The sequence below is a fragment of the Protopterus annectens genome, chromosome 9.part0 (genome assembly GCF_019279795.1).
Source record: "Protopterus annectens isolate FY-2018-M chromosome 9.part0, PAN1.0, whole genome shotgun sequence".
In the NCBI taxonomy this organism is placed as follows: domain Eukaryota; kingdom Metazoa; phylum Chordata; order Ceratodontiformes; family Protopteridae; genus Protopterus; species Protopterus annectens.
In genome coordinates, this window is record NC_056743.1 from 912,165,457 (window position 1) to 912,184,727 (window position 19,271).

At 40.6% G+C, this 19,271-nt stretch overlaps 1 protein-coding gene across 1 annotated transcript in view; it reads right to left on the reverse strand.

Moving 5' to 3' along the window:
* The window catches only part of NEMP1 (nuclear envelope integral membrane protein 1), a 420,672-nt gene that overhangs the window by 332,727 nt on the left and 68,674 nt on the right, over positions 1-19,271 (reverse strand). The window contains exon 2 of the mRNA XM_044083655.1: positions 4,248-4,360. Coding sequence (XP_043939590.1) covers positions 4,248-4,360 — 113 coding nt within the window. The remainder of the gene's footprint in view (positions 1-4,247; positions 4,361-19,271) is intronic.

Consider the following 19,271-nt stretch of genomic DNA (forward strand, 5'->3'; position numbering starts at 1 on the left):
TTAATATGCAAGTCAGTAGGCCTGAATACACCCTCAGAAGCCGGTGCCTGCACAGAAGCTACGGACCCATCTAAGGTAGAGACATCCGCAGGTTCCACAGTTGAAGCGTCTCGCGGCATACCGGACTCCAAATGGGTCTCAGTAGAGGCCTGCAAATCTACAGTAGCAAGCATCAGGGGCTGCGAAAGTGCCTCACTGAGTACCGGCGAACTGGCGACTGGCTTAGGAGAAGCGTCGTCGGCAGCTTTGGACCTAGGCAGCCTGTCTCTGTCTTTATCTTTGCGTTTTTTCAGAACATCGGTAGTCAGATGGCTTACCGAAGACATATCTGGATAATTGAACCGAGTACCAAAATATTTAGAAGTGTAAATATACAGACGATGAATAGTTTGTTGCTTAAATAAGGCACAAAACCGACAGTGAGGTAACATCGTGGTCAGGGCCTAGTCAAGGAATACAGTAAGAATGAAAATCTTTAAGAGATATTTGCTTTCCACAAGAAATACAATTATTGACTTTTACTGACATCGGTTTAGAGTAAAAAAAAGTTTCTCCAACAGGGTACTTAGCTTTAGTTGAAGACTTCGGTTCTGAAACTCGAAAATGAAAATTTCAGGAGTCGGCCGACCGGCACTTGCGAACTGCTTCTGCTTCGGGCACTGCATGGCAAGAAAGACTGATGTAATGGCATTAGCTGCATGCTTTATACCCCTGACTATCTGACATCATGGAAGATGAGACAGCAACTGACGCAGGACCCATGACTTTGATAATCAGGCCGACTGAGAGCTACTGCAAGCAGATAACCCAAATGTGATGACTGCAACAGTGAAACACGAAGAACATCTGTATTTAATAGAATGGTGAGACACCTAAGAAGCAGAACTAAAAAGGAAAGGCCAGAAGTCATTGCCTTAGAGTTAGGCATATCAATAAGAATGCCTCTCAGCTTAGACAAAACAGCCAGTACATATCTAGTCATACGAGTCTTGTAGCTAATTGCACTGAAAGATAAGGTAGCAGAAATGTACATTTTTCCCATCTCTCTCCATAGCATGACTGTCCTTATCAGAAGGTAAAAGCTTAGAGAAGGGCAGTAACTTATATAGTTATCAGTAGTCACAGAAATAACAGTCAGACCATGAGGAGGACTTTTATACAAAAATGTTTGGGCTTCAGGACTTTACAGAGCCTATCAGGCTTCTTAGGGGCTGAAGGCTGGGAATTAGGGGCCTGAGAAGGCAGAAAGAAAGTGTCCAGAAGAGCATTCAAAACAGGAGTGACAGCTGAAGTCCTAGAGGGAACCTATTTGCAAGAGTTCACAGTACCTGGTTTGAATGTCAGAAACCCAGGAACAATCCCACAAAGTATTCCATCATACAAACTACAGTATCTCCAAAGGGCAATTCTTCCATAGGGGAAATCAGGAGAAAGTAAATCCTCTTCTTCAGACCCTAAGGCAAAAGGTGAGTGTACCTGAGAACAGTACGCCAGTGAATACTCACCATAGTCTAAGTCTCACTTTTCAAAAGAGGAATCAGATTCCCTAGGATGTTTAAGAGTAGCAGAGGACCAAAAAACAGAAATAGGAACAGAGAATCCTAGAGAGAACTTTAAGCCAAAAGGGCTGTGACACCCCTGCACTCGCCCAGTAATCAAGGAGCCTCAATCCTCACCACAGCTACGGGACGGTCACACTGGGAGGATGACAAGTACACACACAGTAAAGTGCCATTTCCCTTAAGAGCACACAGAGACCACAGTCAGTCTGGGGCTGGTTTCTCCCTCTTTCTCCAGATCCCCAATAAGACTCCCCACTGGCACAGATGTAGGGTTAACATCTCAGCTGAGGGGCCAAGCCAAGACCTCCAGCACCCTGTCAGTCCAACCAGTGCTTTGTGTCCCTGCCCAAGTAGCTGACACACACACTGAAATTTGATTTACACACACACACACACACACACACACACACACACACACACACAGCTGGGGAAGGCTAGCACAGGTTTACTAACTATGCCCCCTTCTGCCCAGACTATAAGGCAGATTCCACTGCCACCAACCCCCTACCTATCAGCTACTATAAGGCCCTTACAAAGGGTGCCCAGTCTTACTGTGTAATGTTACTATTAATCCAAATGGTAGTCTGGCCAAGACTTGCAAGGCTATTTAGGAGTGGCGTGTACATTATCACCAAATACATTTGCAAGTACTCTAAGATCTTAACTATGTCTCACAAATATCAGCCACAAAGATTTAAATATATTTAATAATACATAATAAAACAACAAGGCAATACTCAGTCAATCAACACAGTAACTTCAGAGTTCAAAATCACAGGAAATATTTAAAAACAACATTGCAGGCAGTCTCAAATAAATACAGAAAACATGTAAACTAACCTTTATTGTTTTCCTATTTATGTCTAAAAGAGATGCTATGCCCTACTCTTACTTACAACAAGGCAAGTGCAGATGGTGATGATGAATGGATGTTCTTGTTAGGTCCAAGACAAAATACACAGCCTCTTTCTGAGAGAGTTCTTAAATTAATATCACTTTTTACTGCTGGGTTAACTTGGATGACATCACTTTTTGTCACCTGACTTCAGTTCCCAGGATGAAACAGAATTTAACATCTGTGTGTTAAAAATAGATACAGTGGATATAAAAAGTTTACACACCCCTGTTAAAATGCCAGGTTTATGTGATATAAAAAAATTAGACCACAATAAATCATTTCAAAACTTTTCCCATTTTTAATGTGACCTATAACCTGTACAATTCAACTGAAAAACAAACAAATCTGTTAGGGGAAAAATATAAAAAATAAACGTTCAATAAGCTGGTTACATAAGTGTAAACACCCTTAAACTAATATTTTGTTGAAGCACCCTTTGATTTAATTACAGTAAATGTGGGGGTGAAGATGGGGAGGCTAGGAGTTTGGAGATTACAATGTGTTACAAGTGAAATTAAGTGGCATAGGAGGAGAGGGAGTGTGGATCTAATGACTGATAGTGGGAGAGAGGAAAAAGCGATGTTGGGAATGGGTAGGAAATGAGGCAGGAGAAAAGGATAGAGTTTTACTGGAGGGGTTTTTAATCCATTAGACATGATTAGATTGAATATGGGCAGGGGAACAGTCAGGTTAGTTTAAATTCTTTCAAAAGAGTAAAATCAGCATTTTTAAAGACCACTTGTGGATAACCTCAAATCAATTCTGCCAGCAAGAGACAGACATCAATGCCTCAGATCAGCACTGATTTTTTCTTTTCTTCCTTTGAGAGATTTTTGCCAGAAAATGCCACAGAATTAATCACGTGTAGTTTTGTACTTGTTGACGATATGTTGTGTCCCACTCAAGATGTATTTACGTAACACAAAACTGAACAGGGCACACCAACCAGAAGATAAGTTTCACAAGTCTCCTGCCTTGCTCAAATTATGCAAAATGGTAGGCATAGCACACAATATTCTCATGTCTGTACTAGTATCTGGGTATACTACAATCCAAGAAACATTTAGAGAAACTGCAAACATTCCTGAGACCAGGCTTAAGCCTTTAGAACTTAACTGAGTCTGGGATGGAAGAATGTCAGCAAGTTGGGATTCTGATCAACACCACCAAGAGGCAACGGGCATTACATGAAGAATTCTTATGATGACCATGGAGGCTGGCAGTAAAGGTTTAAGTACTGACAAATGTGGCGTGTCAGAAGACAGTAAGACTACAGTTTTAATATACATCTATGAGTACTGATTTGGGTGAGGAATTACATTACATAATTCAAATATTCATGTATAAAAACAGTGAGGCAAGCATTACAATAAATTCTGGAAGGGAAGAAAAGGAAGCATAATAAAGGTCTAACCCAAGACAGAGGATTCAGACTGACAGGCTATAACTAGCAGACTTTTGTGCAATGACAGACTTCTTTGACTAAAATTCTTTTAAGGAGTATTTTATCAGAATCTGGTGTGAAAGGATATGGAAAATATTTCACTTGTTTCTATTTTAAGTGTACTAAGGCCCATCATGAGCACACAAGCATCTATTCTGACTATGGAGCTATGTTCTGGTTAAGTAAGTATATGCAAACATGGAAAATAACAGAAACCAAAGTAAAATCTGCAGAATTAAGCTTGTTAACATCTTAGCTTTAAACTGCCCTGCATTCGAGCTCATGTAAGTCTACTTGCATTACCAGTAACTACAGGAAAATTTACATTGTTCTTTATTTTTACCTGCACTTTAGTCCATACAGTATGCATGCCTGGCACCATGGTGTTTCTGTAGCAGAGATAGCCTGGCTGAGTAAAGCTTTCTTCTTTTTTTGTTAAATAAATAAATCCTGCACCTAAAAAAATACATAAATATATATACATATTACTACAATATCATGTTAAACTAAAACAACTTTATATCAGAGTGTATTCTGGTTAACAACAGACACAAATGCAAACATAATTCCAATGAATTCTCTTCAAATCTGAATTTGATAATTATAATTTTTCAATGCCAGTGACTGAGCAAGGGCTGCTCTCCAATATAGTTATGCTGCTTTTTGCACTGCAGTCATAAGTTCATAGGTAAGTACTAGGCTATCTGCCCAAGGGCATTTATAAGCCTAGCCAGAATGTGTTGGCTTTCGCCACCACCTTAGATTAGTTCCCTGTGCCTCTGTCCAGCAGAGCCATTAGTTCCCTGTGCCACTGTCCAGCAGAGCCACTGCAGTGATCCCGGGGTAAATTTTCTGTTTCCCATCCACCCGTCAAGGTTTCGCTTGAAGAGTGTTAGTGAGGTGCTCTGCCTGATGTGTATTGGAATCCTGTTCCAAAGCATGGGGAGTCTCTGGGATAGGAATCTATCCCTCCAGCATGTCCTATTTATCGTTGTGGTGAGGTTTATATCTCTAGAGCGTGTGGCTCTCTGGGATTTGTTTTTTTTTTTTAGGTGGAGCATGGCCATCAATTCTGGGTTGGACATGGCCTTGTATGTCAGGCAGAGATCACCTCTGAGTAAGCAGTATGCAACAGAGTACAGCTGGAGTTTCTTGAGTCGGGCTGCATAGGGCATCTGTTTGAGGCCAGTAATCCTCTTGGTGAGGTATTTTTGTGGTCTTTCCAGCTGTTGCAGGTGTCTTGTAAGGTACATTCCAAATGGTGTGTTGTATTCTATGATGGGTCTAATGAGTGATGAGTAGAGAGGCACAATAACCTCTTTTGTTCTTGATGCAAACTCTTTTGTAATTAGGTGGGCCACATAGAAGGATTTTCTAACCACCTTGGCAATACGATTATCAAAGGAGAGATTACTATCTACTTGGGTCCCCAGATCCCTTATTGCATTTTCTGTACTTAGGGGACTACCACCTATGAGGTAGTTCGCGGGTACTTTGTTTTTTCCAAAGGGGATGACTATGCACTTTTTGGCATTTAGCTTGAGGCCATGATTTTGATACCAGGTATCCATCTCAGTGAGACCCATCTGGAGGGTGTCTGCATCAGCCGGAGAATCAATTATGGCCCCTAGTTTGCAGTCGTCTGCGAACTTGGTCAGCCATAGTCCTCCTATGCTTGCCTGTACCTCTGAGAAGTATATACCGAACAGGAGGGGTCCTAGGACTGAGCCCTGGGGGGACGTCACTTGTAACCGGTTTAGAGTCAGACATAGAGCCTGCAACTCTCACCATGTGGGTTCTATCCATGAGCCAGTTGGCAACCCATCTCGTAATACTCAAATGTCTAAACCGTATTGTATTACCCTAAAATGTTTTTTTAACTTCAAAAGACATGCAATATTCACATTTTCATTAATACCAGGTATCTGGGGGGCATTCAGCCTTAACTGCCACCTTAACTCACATATATCTAAATGTAAATGAAAATGTAAATATTGCATATCTTTTGAAGTTAAAAAAACATTTTAGGGTAATACAATAAGTTTTAGACATTTGAGTGAATATTTTTAAAAGTTTTATAGAGAATGTTAATTTATTTGATATGCAATTGCCATGTAATGTTGAACTGTTTTACACATACATTTGCTGTACGCATCTTGTTTTTATGTTTTTGTAGTTTTTTTTATATAACTGTTTAGCATAATTAATCTGTTAATTGGGTGTTTTTTTTACATAAAAGGGATGGGTTGTAAAACTGAAATAGTTCTGATGAAGTCCCCTCAGTAGGGAAGAAAGTGCTCAATCGGTTTGCGGTACAATAAAGCTGTTTGGATTTTACCAGTTGCTGAGATTTACTTCCTATTTTAGAAAGCACTTGGCCTTAAGAGAATGGGACACGATAATGGAGGAAAGAAGAAGCAGATCAATAGATAAGTGTACTATACCACACCATGGATCAAGGTGCTTTTATTCTTATTAGTATATGGTACAAGAGGAACTTTAAGCTCAATATCCAATTTTATATTTTTCTTCTTTTGCTTGCTAAGCTCAACACTCAATTTTATATTTTTCTTTTTCTTCTCTTGCTTGCTAAGCTCAAGACCCAATTTTATATTTTCCTTTTTCTTCTTTTGCTTGCAAAAAGTACAACTCTGTAAACTCTTACCATAACAGTAGAGGTTCTCCTCTTCACTGTTCCAGTAGTCATAACCTAGAGAATCTTCTGCCAAGGTTAGCCCAACATTCGGCCAGTATACCTAAAGTACATCATACACGTACAGTCCCCACACAAGTTGTAGATCATAAAGTTGACATACGGACACAGAACCTCAGAACTGGAAAAGCTCTAGGAGCAGAATATCCCTTAGGGACAAGGAAAAATATGTGCGTCTAGAAGGAGAAAAAAAGAGAAGTGCTCATTGGCAAAAAAGAATAGGCTAGAACGGAGGGAGGGAGCAAATACTGCAACAGGGAGGAGAACATCTACTGTTATAGTAAGATTTTACACAGCTGTACCATGTCTTTCCATATCACTGCTGCACTATTCAAAAACTAAGGGACAGTAAAAAAAAAAAAAAAAAAAAAAAAAAGCTTAAGAGGAAACCTGGGAGGAGGACAGCACAAACGAGCCCCCCAGAAACCCATGCAGAATAGCCCTGGAAATAACATCCAAATTGTAATGCTTAGTGAAAGTATGAACAGAAGACCAAGTAGCAGCCTCAAGGATGGAATTGATATCCAGCCCCTTCAAAAAAGCACCAGAGGAGACAACAGCCCTGGCAGAATGAGCTTTTACTGAAGAGGAAAGACATTTACCATGAAAAGAATAACAAAAGGAAATGGCCTTAGAAATCCAGGAAGAGATGGTTTGCTTAGAAACAGCCAAACCAAAAGTCCTGGGGTGAAAGGAAACAAAAAGCTGTTTAGATATACAAGTAACTTTAGTTTTATTCAAATAATATCTGAGCTGCCAATGCAAATTCATGGTGTGAAGAACCTTCTCACTGGCAGACTACAGCTAAGGAAAACAGGAAGGAAGATGATAAGGGACAACTAATTAACTACATTGGGCATAAAAGAAGGATTAGTGCAGAGAGATACCCTACCCTTTTTCTCTGTAAAAAAAACTAATAAAAGTATGAACAGCCATGACAGCCTGAAGTTCAGATTCGCACTCCGCTTACAGTTAAGGCCAAAAGAAGAACAGTCTTCCAAGTACAATGTTGCAAGAAAGATGAAGAAGCAGGCTCAAAATGAGCCCGAATCAATTTTTCAAGTACAAAACTTGAGGTCCCTGGAAGCTGAAATAGGCTTCCTGGGAGGCCTGGTATGAAAGACTCCTTAAAGAAATTGCTTGACTGCAAATCTACAGGTTAAAAGGGGAGTCAAGGGCAGAGATGCAGAAAATGCTGACAGGTGAGCTTTCACTGAAGAATATGCCAACCCAGCATGGAGCAGATCCTACAAATAAGACAGAACCAGAGGAAGCTTTACAGATAGGGGATCCTGATGGTGGCAAGACAGGTATCAGTCAAAATCACTTCCATTTGGACATATATGATTTCCTGGTAGTGGGTCTCCTGGCCTCCTGCAGAACACGAAGCACATCCTCAGAAAAGAGGTGCCTAAAAGGGATCAAAACCTTATTACCCACAGCATCAGTTGAAGAGAGGACAAGTGAGGATGGATAAGAGACAACTTGTCTTGTGTGACAAGTTCCACTTGGTTTGGTAGCTTGTGGTGGTTGTCCCTGGCCAAGTGAGAAAGAAGGGGGAACCAATGCTGTCTGAGCCAAAAGGAAGTCACTAGCAAGTTTTTGGGGAGTCCTGTCTGATCTTGTGCCAGACTTGTAGTAGCAGAGGAAGGAGAGAGAAAGTGTACAGAAACATCCTCTTCCAAAGAGGAAACAGGGCATCCACTTTCCAAGTCAGAGGACTTGAAACTTTGGAACAGAAGAGAGGAAGTAGTCTACTCAGAGAGGAGGCAAAAATATCTATTAGAGGAACACCCCATCGATGGACAAAGTCCAAGAACACATCTCTGTGAAGCATCCATTTGTGAGCTTGTGTGCTGGACTTACTCAAAGGGTCTGCCACTAATTTGTACTCAGAGGGAATATAAACTGGCTTAAAAGTCACTTGATACTGGAAAGTTAGATCCCAGACCTGAAGAGTTAGCCTGCAAGGAAGATAGGACCTTGTACTCCTTTGCTTGCTGACATAACACAACACTGTGGTGTTGTCTGTGAAATTTTTGAGAGGTATGGGTTGAAAGAGGGAATGAAATGCCTGAAGAGGTGGAAGCAGAGCCCTTGTCTCCTTTACATACTGACATGGTCTAACCTCTGATGCAGAGGCTAGAGACCATGAATCTTGAGAAACCCAGCATTGGGCCTCCATCCCCTGGCTGAGGCATCTTGAATTGGTGCTGGATCTTGGAAAGGAAGCCCCAGGTTGACAAAGCTGATGAGTCCACCACTGAAGCTTAAGCTTGAGATAGGAAAATAAGGGTATTGGGAAGTCCAGAGAGTAGAAATGTTGGAGCCACACTGACAAGTAACAATTAAGCTTTTTTATGTCGAAACTGGTGAGAGGGAGCATGGGAATGGTGGAAGCCACAGACCCAAGGACACTGAGAAATTCCATGGGCAAGACTGTCACCAGAGGAAGAGGAGACTGGAAAAAGGCAGCAAGAGACAGGGCCTTGTGAATAGGCAGAGATGTCATCATGCAGATGGTCTGAAGCCTGCAAACAAGGAAAATATGATCCTGAAGGAAGAGTCAGAATTGATTTCTGGACATTTATGGTGATCCCCATACTCTACAACAAGGAAATAGTAAATTGGACATTCTGAAGCAGAGCATCAGGAGCAGAACTTTGAATGAGAGGCTCATCCAGATAAGAAAATATCTGAATTCCTCTCATCGTGCAAAAGGCAATAACATGAGTAAGGCATATGGTGAATACTCATGGGGCAGTAGACAGGCCAAAGGGCAAAGCAGAGAGAACTGAAAATGCAATGAAGAAACAGGGAAACATAACAAATTCCTGAAATGGGGATGTTTGGAGACATGAAGGTATCCTTGAGATCCAGAGACCAAAAATGCCAGGGGGGGAGAAGAGTCTGAAGAGACAACATTCGAAAGGAAGGAATCTTGAAAAAGGTGTTGAGTTGGGAAAGGTCCAGAATTAGTCTCCAAGTGACCTCTTTTCTGGGAACCAAAAACATTCTGGAATCAAAAAAAAAAACCTTCCTAACTGGGCAGGAGGCACAGCTTGAATGGTGCCCTGGGCCAAGAGAGAATGAAGTACCTTTGGATAAAGGGGAGGTTGTTCCCGAGAAGGTTGAGGGATGCCCAAAAATGAAGGAAGGGATTTCCAAACCATGAAATACTCCTAGTAGATAATGGACAGAACCCAAGAGTCTGTCGTGATCTGTAACCAATTTGGAAGAGACAGGGAAAGACAGAGGGATAAGGAAACCTGGTTGTGGGAAAGGGGGAGCAAATTGTCAAATGGAAACTGGCCTATCCTGAAAAGCAGGTTTCTGGGAAGTAAGAGTGTGAGTAAACTTAAGCAGGAGGCACACGTCTAGAACCATTTTTTCCCTTGGGTGGAGGGCAAGACTGCCTGCGAACAAAAGAAGATTTGGAGAGAGAATTCCTCTGAAACTTAGGAATAGGAAAAACAAAAATACATTTCAGCTCCTGCAACGCTTTACTCCTACCCTGGAGAGACTTAAAAGTTCATCAGCAGCACCACAAAGATTTTTATTACCCAAGGCAGCATCCAGAAATTTGGCGTTAATGTCATCAGACAAGGCCTGAAAACTAAGTCAAGAGTAAAGCCTCATAACAGAAACAAAAGCAGCAGCCCTGGAAGAGGCATCAGTTGAATTGTAGGTGCATTTGGTAAATGGTGTGCAACTTGTCAGGTACAGTCCAAAGGACAGAAGCCTTCCACTGAAAGTCAGAAAACACTTTGGAAACCCAAGAAAGTAGGTCATAAGAGTCTGGTAGTTGATGGCCTGAAAGAATATGGTGGCAACAGTATAATCTTTTTTGCCCAGCCTTTCTCTGGCCTTGCTGTGCTTATCTGAAGGAAGGAAGGCAGGAAGTAATTTGGTAGACAGCAAGACTTTCAAGGGCTTGTCTGAAGAGACAGAGGATCAGCAGAAGGGCATTTATATAGAAATTTACATTAGTCAGGCACCTTGTAAAATCTATCAGGTTTCTTCGAAGCAGGGGGCTAAGAATCAGGGACCACAGAAGCTGCTGAAAAGGTATCCAGGAGGGCAGCCAGAAATGGGGAAACAGCAGAAGGCTAAGGAGACTCCATATGGAGGAGTTCATAACACCTTTTCTGACTTGAGAGCAATCTCACTTAAAAAAAATTTCTTCATGCCGGCAACAGTATTCTCAAAGGACAGTTCCTCCAAAGGGGAATCTGTACTAACAGAATTTTGTTCCTTTGAGCCATACTCCAATGGGGAAGGGATGTGACAGGAGTACACCAGGGACTGTTCCCCACAATGCAGATCATCATCTTAGGAGTCTAATTCCCTGGGTCTTTTAAGACGAGTGGAAGACCAGGGAGGAGCAGGCACAGACACCCCTTTAGAAGGCTTTAAAGCCATTTATGGCATTAAAATACTGCCATTCGTGTTGGGAATCCTTAACTACAGAGGAAATACACTAGGTTTTCCATTTCTTTTTCTGTGGGACATCTGCTTGAAACACCCTTGGAGGGTCAGATCCTTGGAGACAACTCAATAAGTGAAGTAGGGATCTCCTCCCTAACCAAGATCGGCAGAATCTCCCTCAATTCTTCGGATATGATCAGCCAGGTTTTCATCTCAATGTCTGGAGCAGACATGTGTAAAGACTCCAAGGACATGCAAGAAGCTGTATCCATGTCGGATTCTGACAGGGTTGTGGCACAGGAATCTGAAGCAGCCACTGGATGATCCTCTGGACTTTCATTAGGCCAGAGAGAGATGTCCAGGGGAGGCTGGACAGCAGCCGCAACAGACCCAAGTTTTTTGGGTGACAGTTGACCCTTTGGGACAGGAAGATTATGCCATAATACCTTGAGACAACAGCTTAAGACTTTGGTTTTCAAGGTAAATAGATAAAGAGAGCAGATGACTACATAGGTCCTTGGGGACAAAAGCCTGGCAGACAGAATACTGGGTATGGTCATGAAATTACCCAAATAGAAAAGACAATGGTCATGACAATCTTTATGGGGAATCTGCCTCACACACTGACATTTTCCCTTCCGGGATGACATGAACATAACAGCACTAGATAAAACAGAAAGATAAGGACAAACATCCAACTGGTCACTTACCTGACAAATGGCTTCATAACCAGTACAGCAGAAAGGCATTCAGACCAACATTCAGTGACGGTGTTTGGAATGGCAGAAAAAAAGTTCTGGGGTTGTGCATTCCTACGTCACCTTTATGCCTTGCACCCTGCGTGGAGAACATTATGTGTGATGTATGGTGGCTATAAGTACTAAAGGCTTTGTTATACTGGCTAGACGTTGGGCTATCCTTGGCATGAGATCTCTTAGGTTTTGAATACTACAATACTGATATGGAAAGACATGTAATGTGAGATGAGATGATGTAGTGAAGTAAGTTTACTGGAAATTAATGGCCAAATAGCATATGGATGTCATATGGACTACTCTTAATGGACATACATGTCTCATACTAGAAAATTAAAATAGTTGTATAATATGCTTGGTAAACTGAAATTTTATTCTGTATCTTAGCTGTTTGGCTGTTTATATAATTTAATGGTTAATATTATAAGAAGCAAAACATGTCTTATTAAAAATATTTTATTTTCATTGGCTATGAAGAAAATCCATATAACTTGTAACTATTGTGTGGGAAAATTTATAAAGAGACTGCTGATTGCCTTAAACGGAGATGAATGGCTGGGTGGATAGCAGGGTTGTTGCTTGGTATCTCTAACAGGCACCCATTTTTGATGTTTGGAGATGCTTGGGAGATTAGGCATGATGGAGCAGTAGTTCCTACCTTGAAAATAACCTCAAAGATGTACATGCTATATCGCTATATTTCCATTTTTGATGTCTAGGGATGCTTGGGAGATTAGGCATAATGGAGCAGTAATTCCTACTTTGGAAATAACTTCAGAGATATACATGCTGGATAACTATACTTTTTTTTAAATAATTTTACAAGCTATAGTTTGGAGGTTCTGGACTAGACATAGAAGCAGGGAAGAAATCTGAGGGAAAATGAAGGAAATTGATTTTGATACCATGCTACACTTCAAATAAACCCAACAATCAAGATGATGACATACAATATGTTGGATAAAATAAAATGCAATACAGTGGTGAAGTTAAGCATTCAAATAACAGAGAAGAGTCAGTTCAGGCAGTACAGAATATGAGAGCTCTGACTTTTTAATGGGCTGCTTCCGGGTCCATGTGGACAGGGTTAAATGATTTCCACCTTCTTTTGCCTATTCAGTAAGTCACTTAATCAGATAGGGGCAGTTGGGAATTTGGACTAGGCTCCTAAATAGTCTCCTGGAATGGATGCTTAGTAGGTACCTATGTATGTGCGTTTGTCAACATGATAGGATCCAAGGATAATTAAAACTGGTGTCTAATATCATGGAACATTAATGGTATCAATTACCCAGTTAATACGAGTCAGGATACTCGTAACTAAAAAAAAAACATATATAAACCAGCAGTAGTTGCTCTTCAGGAAACATGTTGATGAGGTAGAACATCAGAAATTGCAGATAGCTTGGCTTTATGGGGATAAGGTCTCAGCATATCCACAGGGAAAATGTGAGGAGTGATAATCTTCATCTCACAGGCATTTAGATTCAGAGAGAGAGAGAGATGTTTAAGTGACAACAAGACAAGATTTGATGTGGTCAAGGGGTTTCAGGGAATGAAACGCTGACTCTTGAAAGTTTACTTCATCCCTCCAGGAATAAAAGAAGAGTGTAGGGTCAAATGATGTAACATTTTGTTTGGGGGGACTAAAAAGAACCATAAAAGTCCCAATAATGTGAGAGGGCTGCAGCAGTAATATTGGCATTTGCAGAAGCCACAATAATTATTACGGGGGACTATAATATGGTATTAACAGTCAAAAAATACCAGGTGGGCCCAGGTGAAGAAGATTCACATTGCAAGGGAATTTTCCGAAGCAATATGTTTGTCAGGTGGGAACAGATGATGTCTGGAAAGCTAGTAAAAAGGAATTAAGAGATTAAAGATACACATTTTATTCTGAAAGATATAAGCAGTAGCCAAGGATCAATAAAATAGTTATAGCTAAGGAAAAACAGTATTTAATTCAGGCTATACAGGCAGAACAAATAAATGTTTTTGACTGCACTTTATTTTTGAAATGATAAAGGTCAAGATGAAAAGTTCACTGAATGTACATTGGCATTTTTTGGATACTTTTTCTGGAAAAACTCAAAATTTAGAAACTGGTACAACTATACGAATCAATGAGAGGAGGTTAGAAAGGATTGGGACTTGAGACTGAATAAGCAATTCATAAAGAAACAATAAGGGGAATATATGCATGTCTCATAAATATGCAATGAAGTCTAGAAGATTTAAGATCTTTACTTTGAAGTGTTTACATAGGTATTTTTATACCCCCAAATAGACTCATAATTTTTCCTCAGATAGACAGCAAATGTTAGAGGTGTGATGGGGAAGAAAAAGATAACTGGGAACATATTGTCTGGGAGTGTAATGAGCTGGCAGACTTTAAAGATTCCCTGCAGACTGCTTTGTCAGACATGCTGGGTGAGCAAATTGGTGTAACTAAGGACACAATTTTTTAAGCCATGATACAGAATCAAAATTCCCTATACATGTTAAGCCCTTGCCAAGTCTAATTAGGCTGCCAAAAAAGCAATTACTAGAAAATGGAAATCAAAGTCTAAACCAGCTTTACTAGAAGTAGCAAAGATAGTAACGGGCGTAAAACAACTGCAGTTGGGATCTTTAGAAAAAGGGTAGGTGCAAACTACATAGGAAAAAATGAGAAGTGTGGGATCAATACATGCAGAGGAGGAACAAGGTTTAAAAGAAGGCAGGATTTGAATGAGCTATGCAACGGTTCACTGACAATAACCAGATATATAATGTTTGTAGCTACAGTTGTGTCGGCATGGCTTGTAATGCATAATGTCTGCACATGAGATTGTGTCGGTATGGTTTATTTTCATTTATATAAATGTAAGATTATTAAATTATGTAAGACAAAGGAAAGATGTTTCTGGTTTAAAGTTAGAGAAGATGCCAAAAGGTTCACTTAGAGGACTTGGCGATATTACATCAAAGCCACAGTATGCTTATAAACAATTGGTTTGAGACGGTATCATTATGTATCTGTAAGACAACATGAGAAAAGAAAAACAGAAATAGGAGGAATTAATGAGGGAAGTACAGCAGTTATAGAGGAAGCACATGGACAGGAAAGGCAAACATTGAGAGTTGATGGTTGAGTTACAAAATTATATCAATCAAAAACTGATATTACAGAAACAAATCAATGGGACAGATATATTTTGCAGGTAATACTAAAGCATTGCAGTCATTGGCACTGGCAATGAGGTTAAGACAGCAAAATAAAAGGATGGTTTATAAGTTAAGGGATGAAACGCTAGAGATATGGCAGGTTACACAGGAGGGCTTATGGAGAGTCTTTTTAGAATTATTATAGTGGATTTGTATGCCGTTCCAAACTGAGGATATAAATCTAACTCGGGAAATAAAGACATATCTAGACAATATAACAATGTCAAAATTAAATGAAGAGCAGGCAATGGAGCTAATGAAAGATATTATGAGAGAAGTGCTGAGAGAGGGTCTAAAAGTAGTAGATATGGTTGAAATTCTGAGAGCCAGATACTACGTGTGGAAATTTGGAGAATATTGGGGAAATGAGTTGGAAGAGCTATGGTAAATACTAATGAATCAGGTTTTGAGGGATACAGAGAAAAAATCCAGGCCTGCCAGAATCATATAGGTCAATTTCTGTACTTAACCATGATTACAAGGCATTTGTGATTATATAATAAAAGTTTTTATATTACTAAAAATGCACATGCTAACTGGGCAGCCCAATCAGAATGCTTATGGTAAATTTAGCATTACTCACAGAAGAGAGCTGAGCAGCTGTGCTGCAGCAGTATTTACATTTTGGCACAGCTACCGAACTCTGTCATCACAAAATGTTCATTTTCTCTGTATAAAGCAGTGTATAAAAAAGTCTACATGTTAACTAAACTATGCCACTATAAGCGCTGATTGCAAAACAAAAGTCCAGCAGCAATGCACACTGCAGGCATAGACATCTATTAATTTAAAAAAAAAAAAAAGAAAGAAAAAAATACTTAGTTTGTGATGTCAGGAGCAGCAGCAGCCCCAAGAATACAGCACCCTGACACCAGTTTAAAAAAAAAAAGATTGCAGAACCGGCTACAATATACATGTACCACACAAGCATCAACACATATATACCACTCAGATGCCCAGTACATGGCTTCCCACATCTACCAGAAGGAAGAAACTTTGGAACAACACTAAAATACATTTATGCAAAGGCATTATTTAAAAAAATGTAAGTAAATTCTTTTTAAAATGTCAGTTTGTAACAATAATCCTTTCCTGGGTGTAAGTTTCACAGGATTTACTCATAGTTGGTTTTGTTTAATCACTTCAACTTTGCACCCATGATCAAAACACACCAGCTATAGGTAAATCCTGCAATATTCGCACTCAGTTGTGAACAACTGCTAAAATATTTTGGCTAAAAGGTTAGTAAAACTGTTGCTGCTACTGGTTCAGGGGAATCAGTGTGGTTTTGTAGAAGGTCATAAAAACTATAATACATTGAGTAGCATGTTGCTACTAAAAGGTGTATGTAGAGAACAAAAGCCTCTGTTTCCCACTTTGGATGTTGAGAAAGTTACAAAAATAAAATTGCCAAAGATTCCAAAGACAACCACAAGGCATTCTAGAACTATGTCAAGAATCTAAATGGCAATGCTCAGATCTGCTCTGAGCTAAAACAGAATGGCATTAAATATACTGATCCCAAGGATATTGCCAATATCCTGGCAGATCGATTCAGTGCCAACTTCAACCCCCTCTCACCCCTTAAATGGCCCATCTCAATACCGGAAGATTGCCAAATTCCGGTAATAACGGCCACACAGGTAAAAAACGCACTCTCCAAAGCTAAGAATACAGCATCCATGGGACCAGATGACATCCCGGGCTGTGTACTACATAAACTACAATATGAACTGGCACCTCACGCAAGTGTCATGTTTAATCATAGCCTCACCTCAGGTTTTGTGCCCACTGAGTGGCGCAGAGTTACAGTTATCCCACTCCACAAGGGGGGATCCACCTTGGATCCCGGAAACTACTGTCCCATCAGTCTGACAAGCCTTATCTGCAAGGCCATGGAGCGTATTATCATGGAGCTTATAAACAAAGACATTGGCAACCTTCAAACACTGGACCCCACCCAGTTTGGGTTGGTGAAGGGCCGATCTTGTCTCCTGAACCTGATTGACTTCTTCGAATCAGTCCCCAGAGCCATGGACAACGGTAAAGTGGTCCACACAGCCTATCTAGACCTTGCCAAGGCCTTTGACACCACCACCCACTCTGGAATCATTGATAAAGTTACTAAGCTGGGCATTAATCCCCAAGTCACCCAATGGGTTGCTAACTCGCTTACTGATAGAACCCACACTGTAAAAGTAGCCGACTCCAAATTCAGCTCCAGACAAGTGACAAGTGGAGTACCTCAGGGTTCAGTCCTGGGACCGCTCTTGTTTGGCATCTACTTCTCTGAAGTACAGGCCAACACTAAGGGACTCTGGCTAACAAAGTTCGCAGATGACTGCAAACTGGGAGCCATTATTGAATCCCCAAATGATGTGGATACTCTACAAAAGGGCCTTACAGAAACAGATGCTTGGTGCCAGAGCCATGGGCTCAAGCTCAATGCCAAGAAATGTATAGTTATCCTCTTTGGGAAAAAACATGTATCCGTGAATTACCATATAGGTGGCAGTACACTAAACACCGAAAATGTGATAAGAGACTTAGGGACACAGATGGACAGTGGTCTCACCTTCGATAACCACATTGCCACAACAGTCAGGAAATCCTTCTATGTGGCACACCTCATCACTAAAGGCTTTTCATCCAGAAAAAAGGAGGTCATTGTCCCACTGTACTCATCCCTCATTAGTCCCAATATAGAATACAACACCCAGTTTGGTATGTACCTCTCAAGACATCTGCAACAACTGGAAAGGCCGCAGAAATACCTCACTAAAAGAATCACAGGCCTAAAGCAGATGCCCTACGCTGACTGCCTTAAAAAACTCCAGCTATACTCTGTCGCATATCGTCTACTCAGAGGCAATCTCTGCTTAACATACAAGGCCATGTCAAACCCAGAGCTGTTGGACATGCTACACTTAAAGAAATCCCAATCCCTCAGAGCCACACGCTCCAGGGATCTAACCCTTGTCATCACAATAAACAAAACATGCTGGAGGGATAGGTTCCTGACCCAGAGACTCCCCCAGACTCTGGAAAAGATTGCTCAAACATGTCAAGCAGAGTGCCTCTTTGGCCCTCTTCAAAAGGAACGTTGACGATTGGCTGGAGAAAGGAAATTCACCCCGGGATCACGTCAGTCACCCTGTTAGACAGGGGTCCAGGGAAGTAAATAGTGTGGGAAGAAATAGCCAGGGAATTGTTTTGGCTAGGCTTGTATAGGCCCTAGGGCTGATAGCCTAGTACCAACCTATGAACCTATTTGATAAAGTGAGCTGAGACTATTTAAGGTTTTATCCATGATGAAATTTACAGACCAGATTATTACTCTTCTTCACTATATTTACTTAGGGCCAACATCGCAGCATATGCAAAAGTTTCAGCAAGACTGTCCCCTATTTTCCAGATGCACATTGATACCAGGCAAGGACGCTTATTCTCTCCTCTCTTATTTGCCTTATATTTAGAAGAACTAGCTCAAGTGGTAAGATAGTCAACTATAAAAGATTAAGTGGGGGAAAGGTAATTGAAGCTTTCCTTACTTCCAGATAATACACTGACTCTGCCTAACCCAGCAGTTGATATTCCTGGGATATTTACTATAATGCCACATTCTGGTAAGCACTCAGGCTGATATAAATAGCACAATGGCAGTCTCTTTTAATCTGCAATGCCCCTCATATATGGCCAAGAAAATACCATTTTCTACTGGTGGTGAACAAACAAATATTTGGGCATCTGTCTAGGACAGACAGTCAAAAGATCACTAGAATTCACTTACAGTGAAAGGGTAAGGAACATTGAAAAACTGTTTCAGAAACAGAAAGGGCTGGTGCTGAATCTTGTTAAAAAGGTACAGGCACTAAATTGTCATACAGTGACACTTCTTTTATGTAACATTCAAGCTTTGGGCTACCATCCTGATGAGAGAAATAAATAAAAATTGAAGCAACTGATGAGAATATTTGCATGGGAAGGGAGGCTACCCAAGGTAGCATGTGATAAATTAGAACTCGTCACAGACTATGAAGACATTTCAGTACCAAACTTATAATTATACTGTGTTGTAGTAGCCCCATCTTTAATAGACAAACTTCAGGGACATTATGAAGCAAGGTGAAAAGATATAACAGAAGAGAAAATCAGCGATGGAATTCACTATATATTGGTTTGAATATTTTTTTTTAAAAGGAGGAGGAAAATGCTAGGAGGTTTAACACCAATTAAGAAAGCAGTGAAGAGACATTTTAAT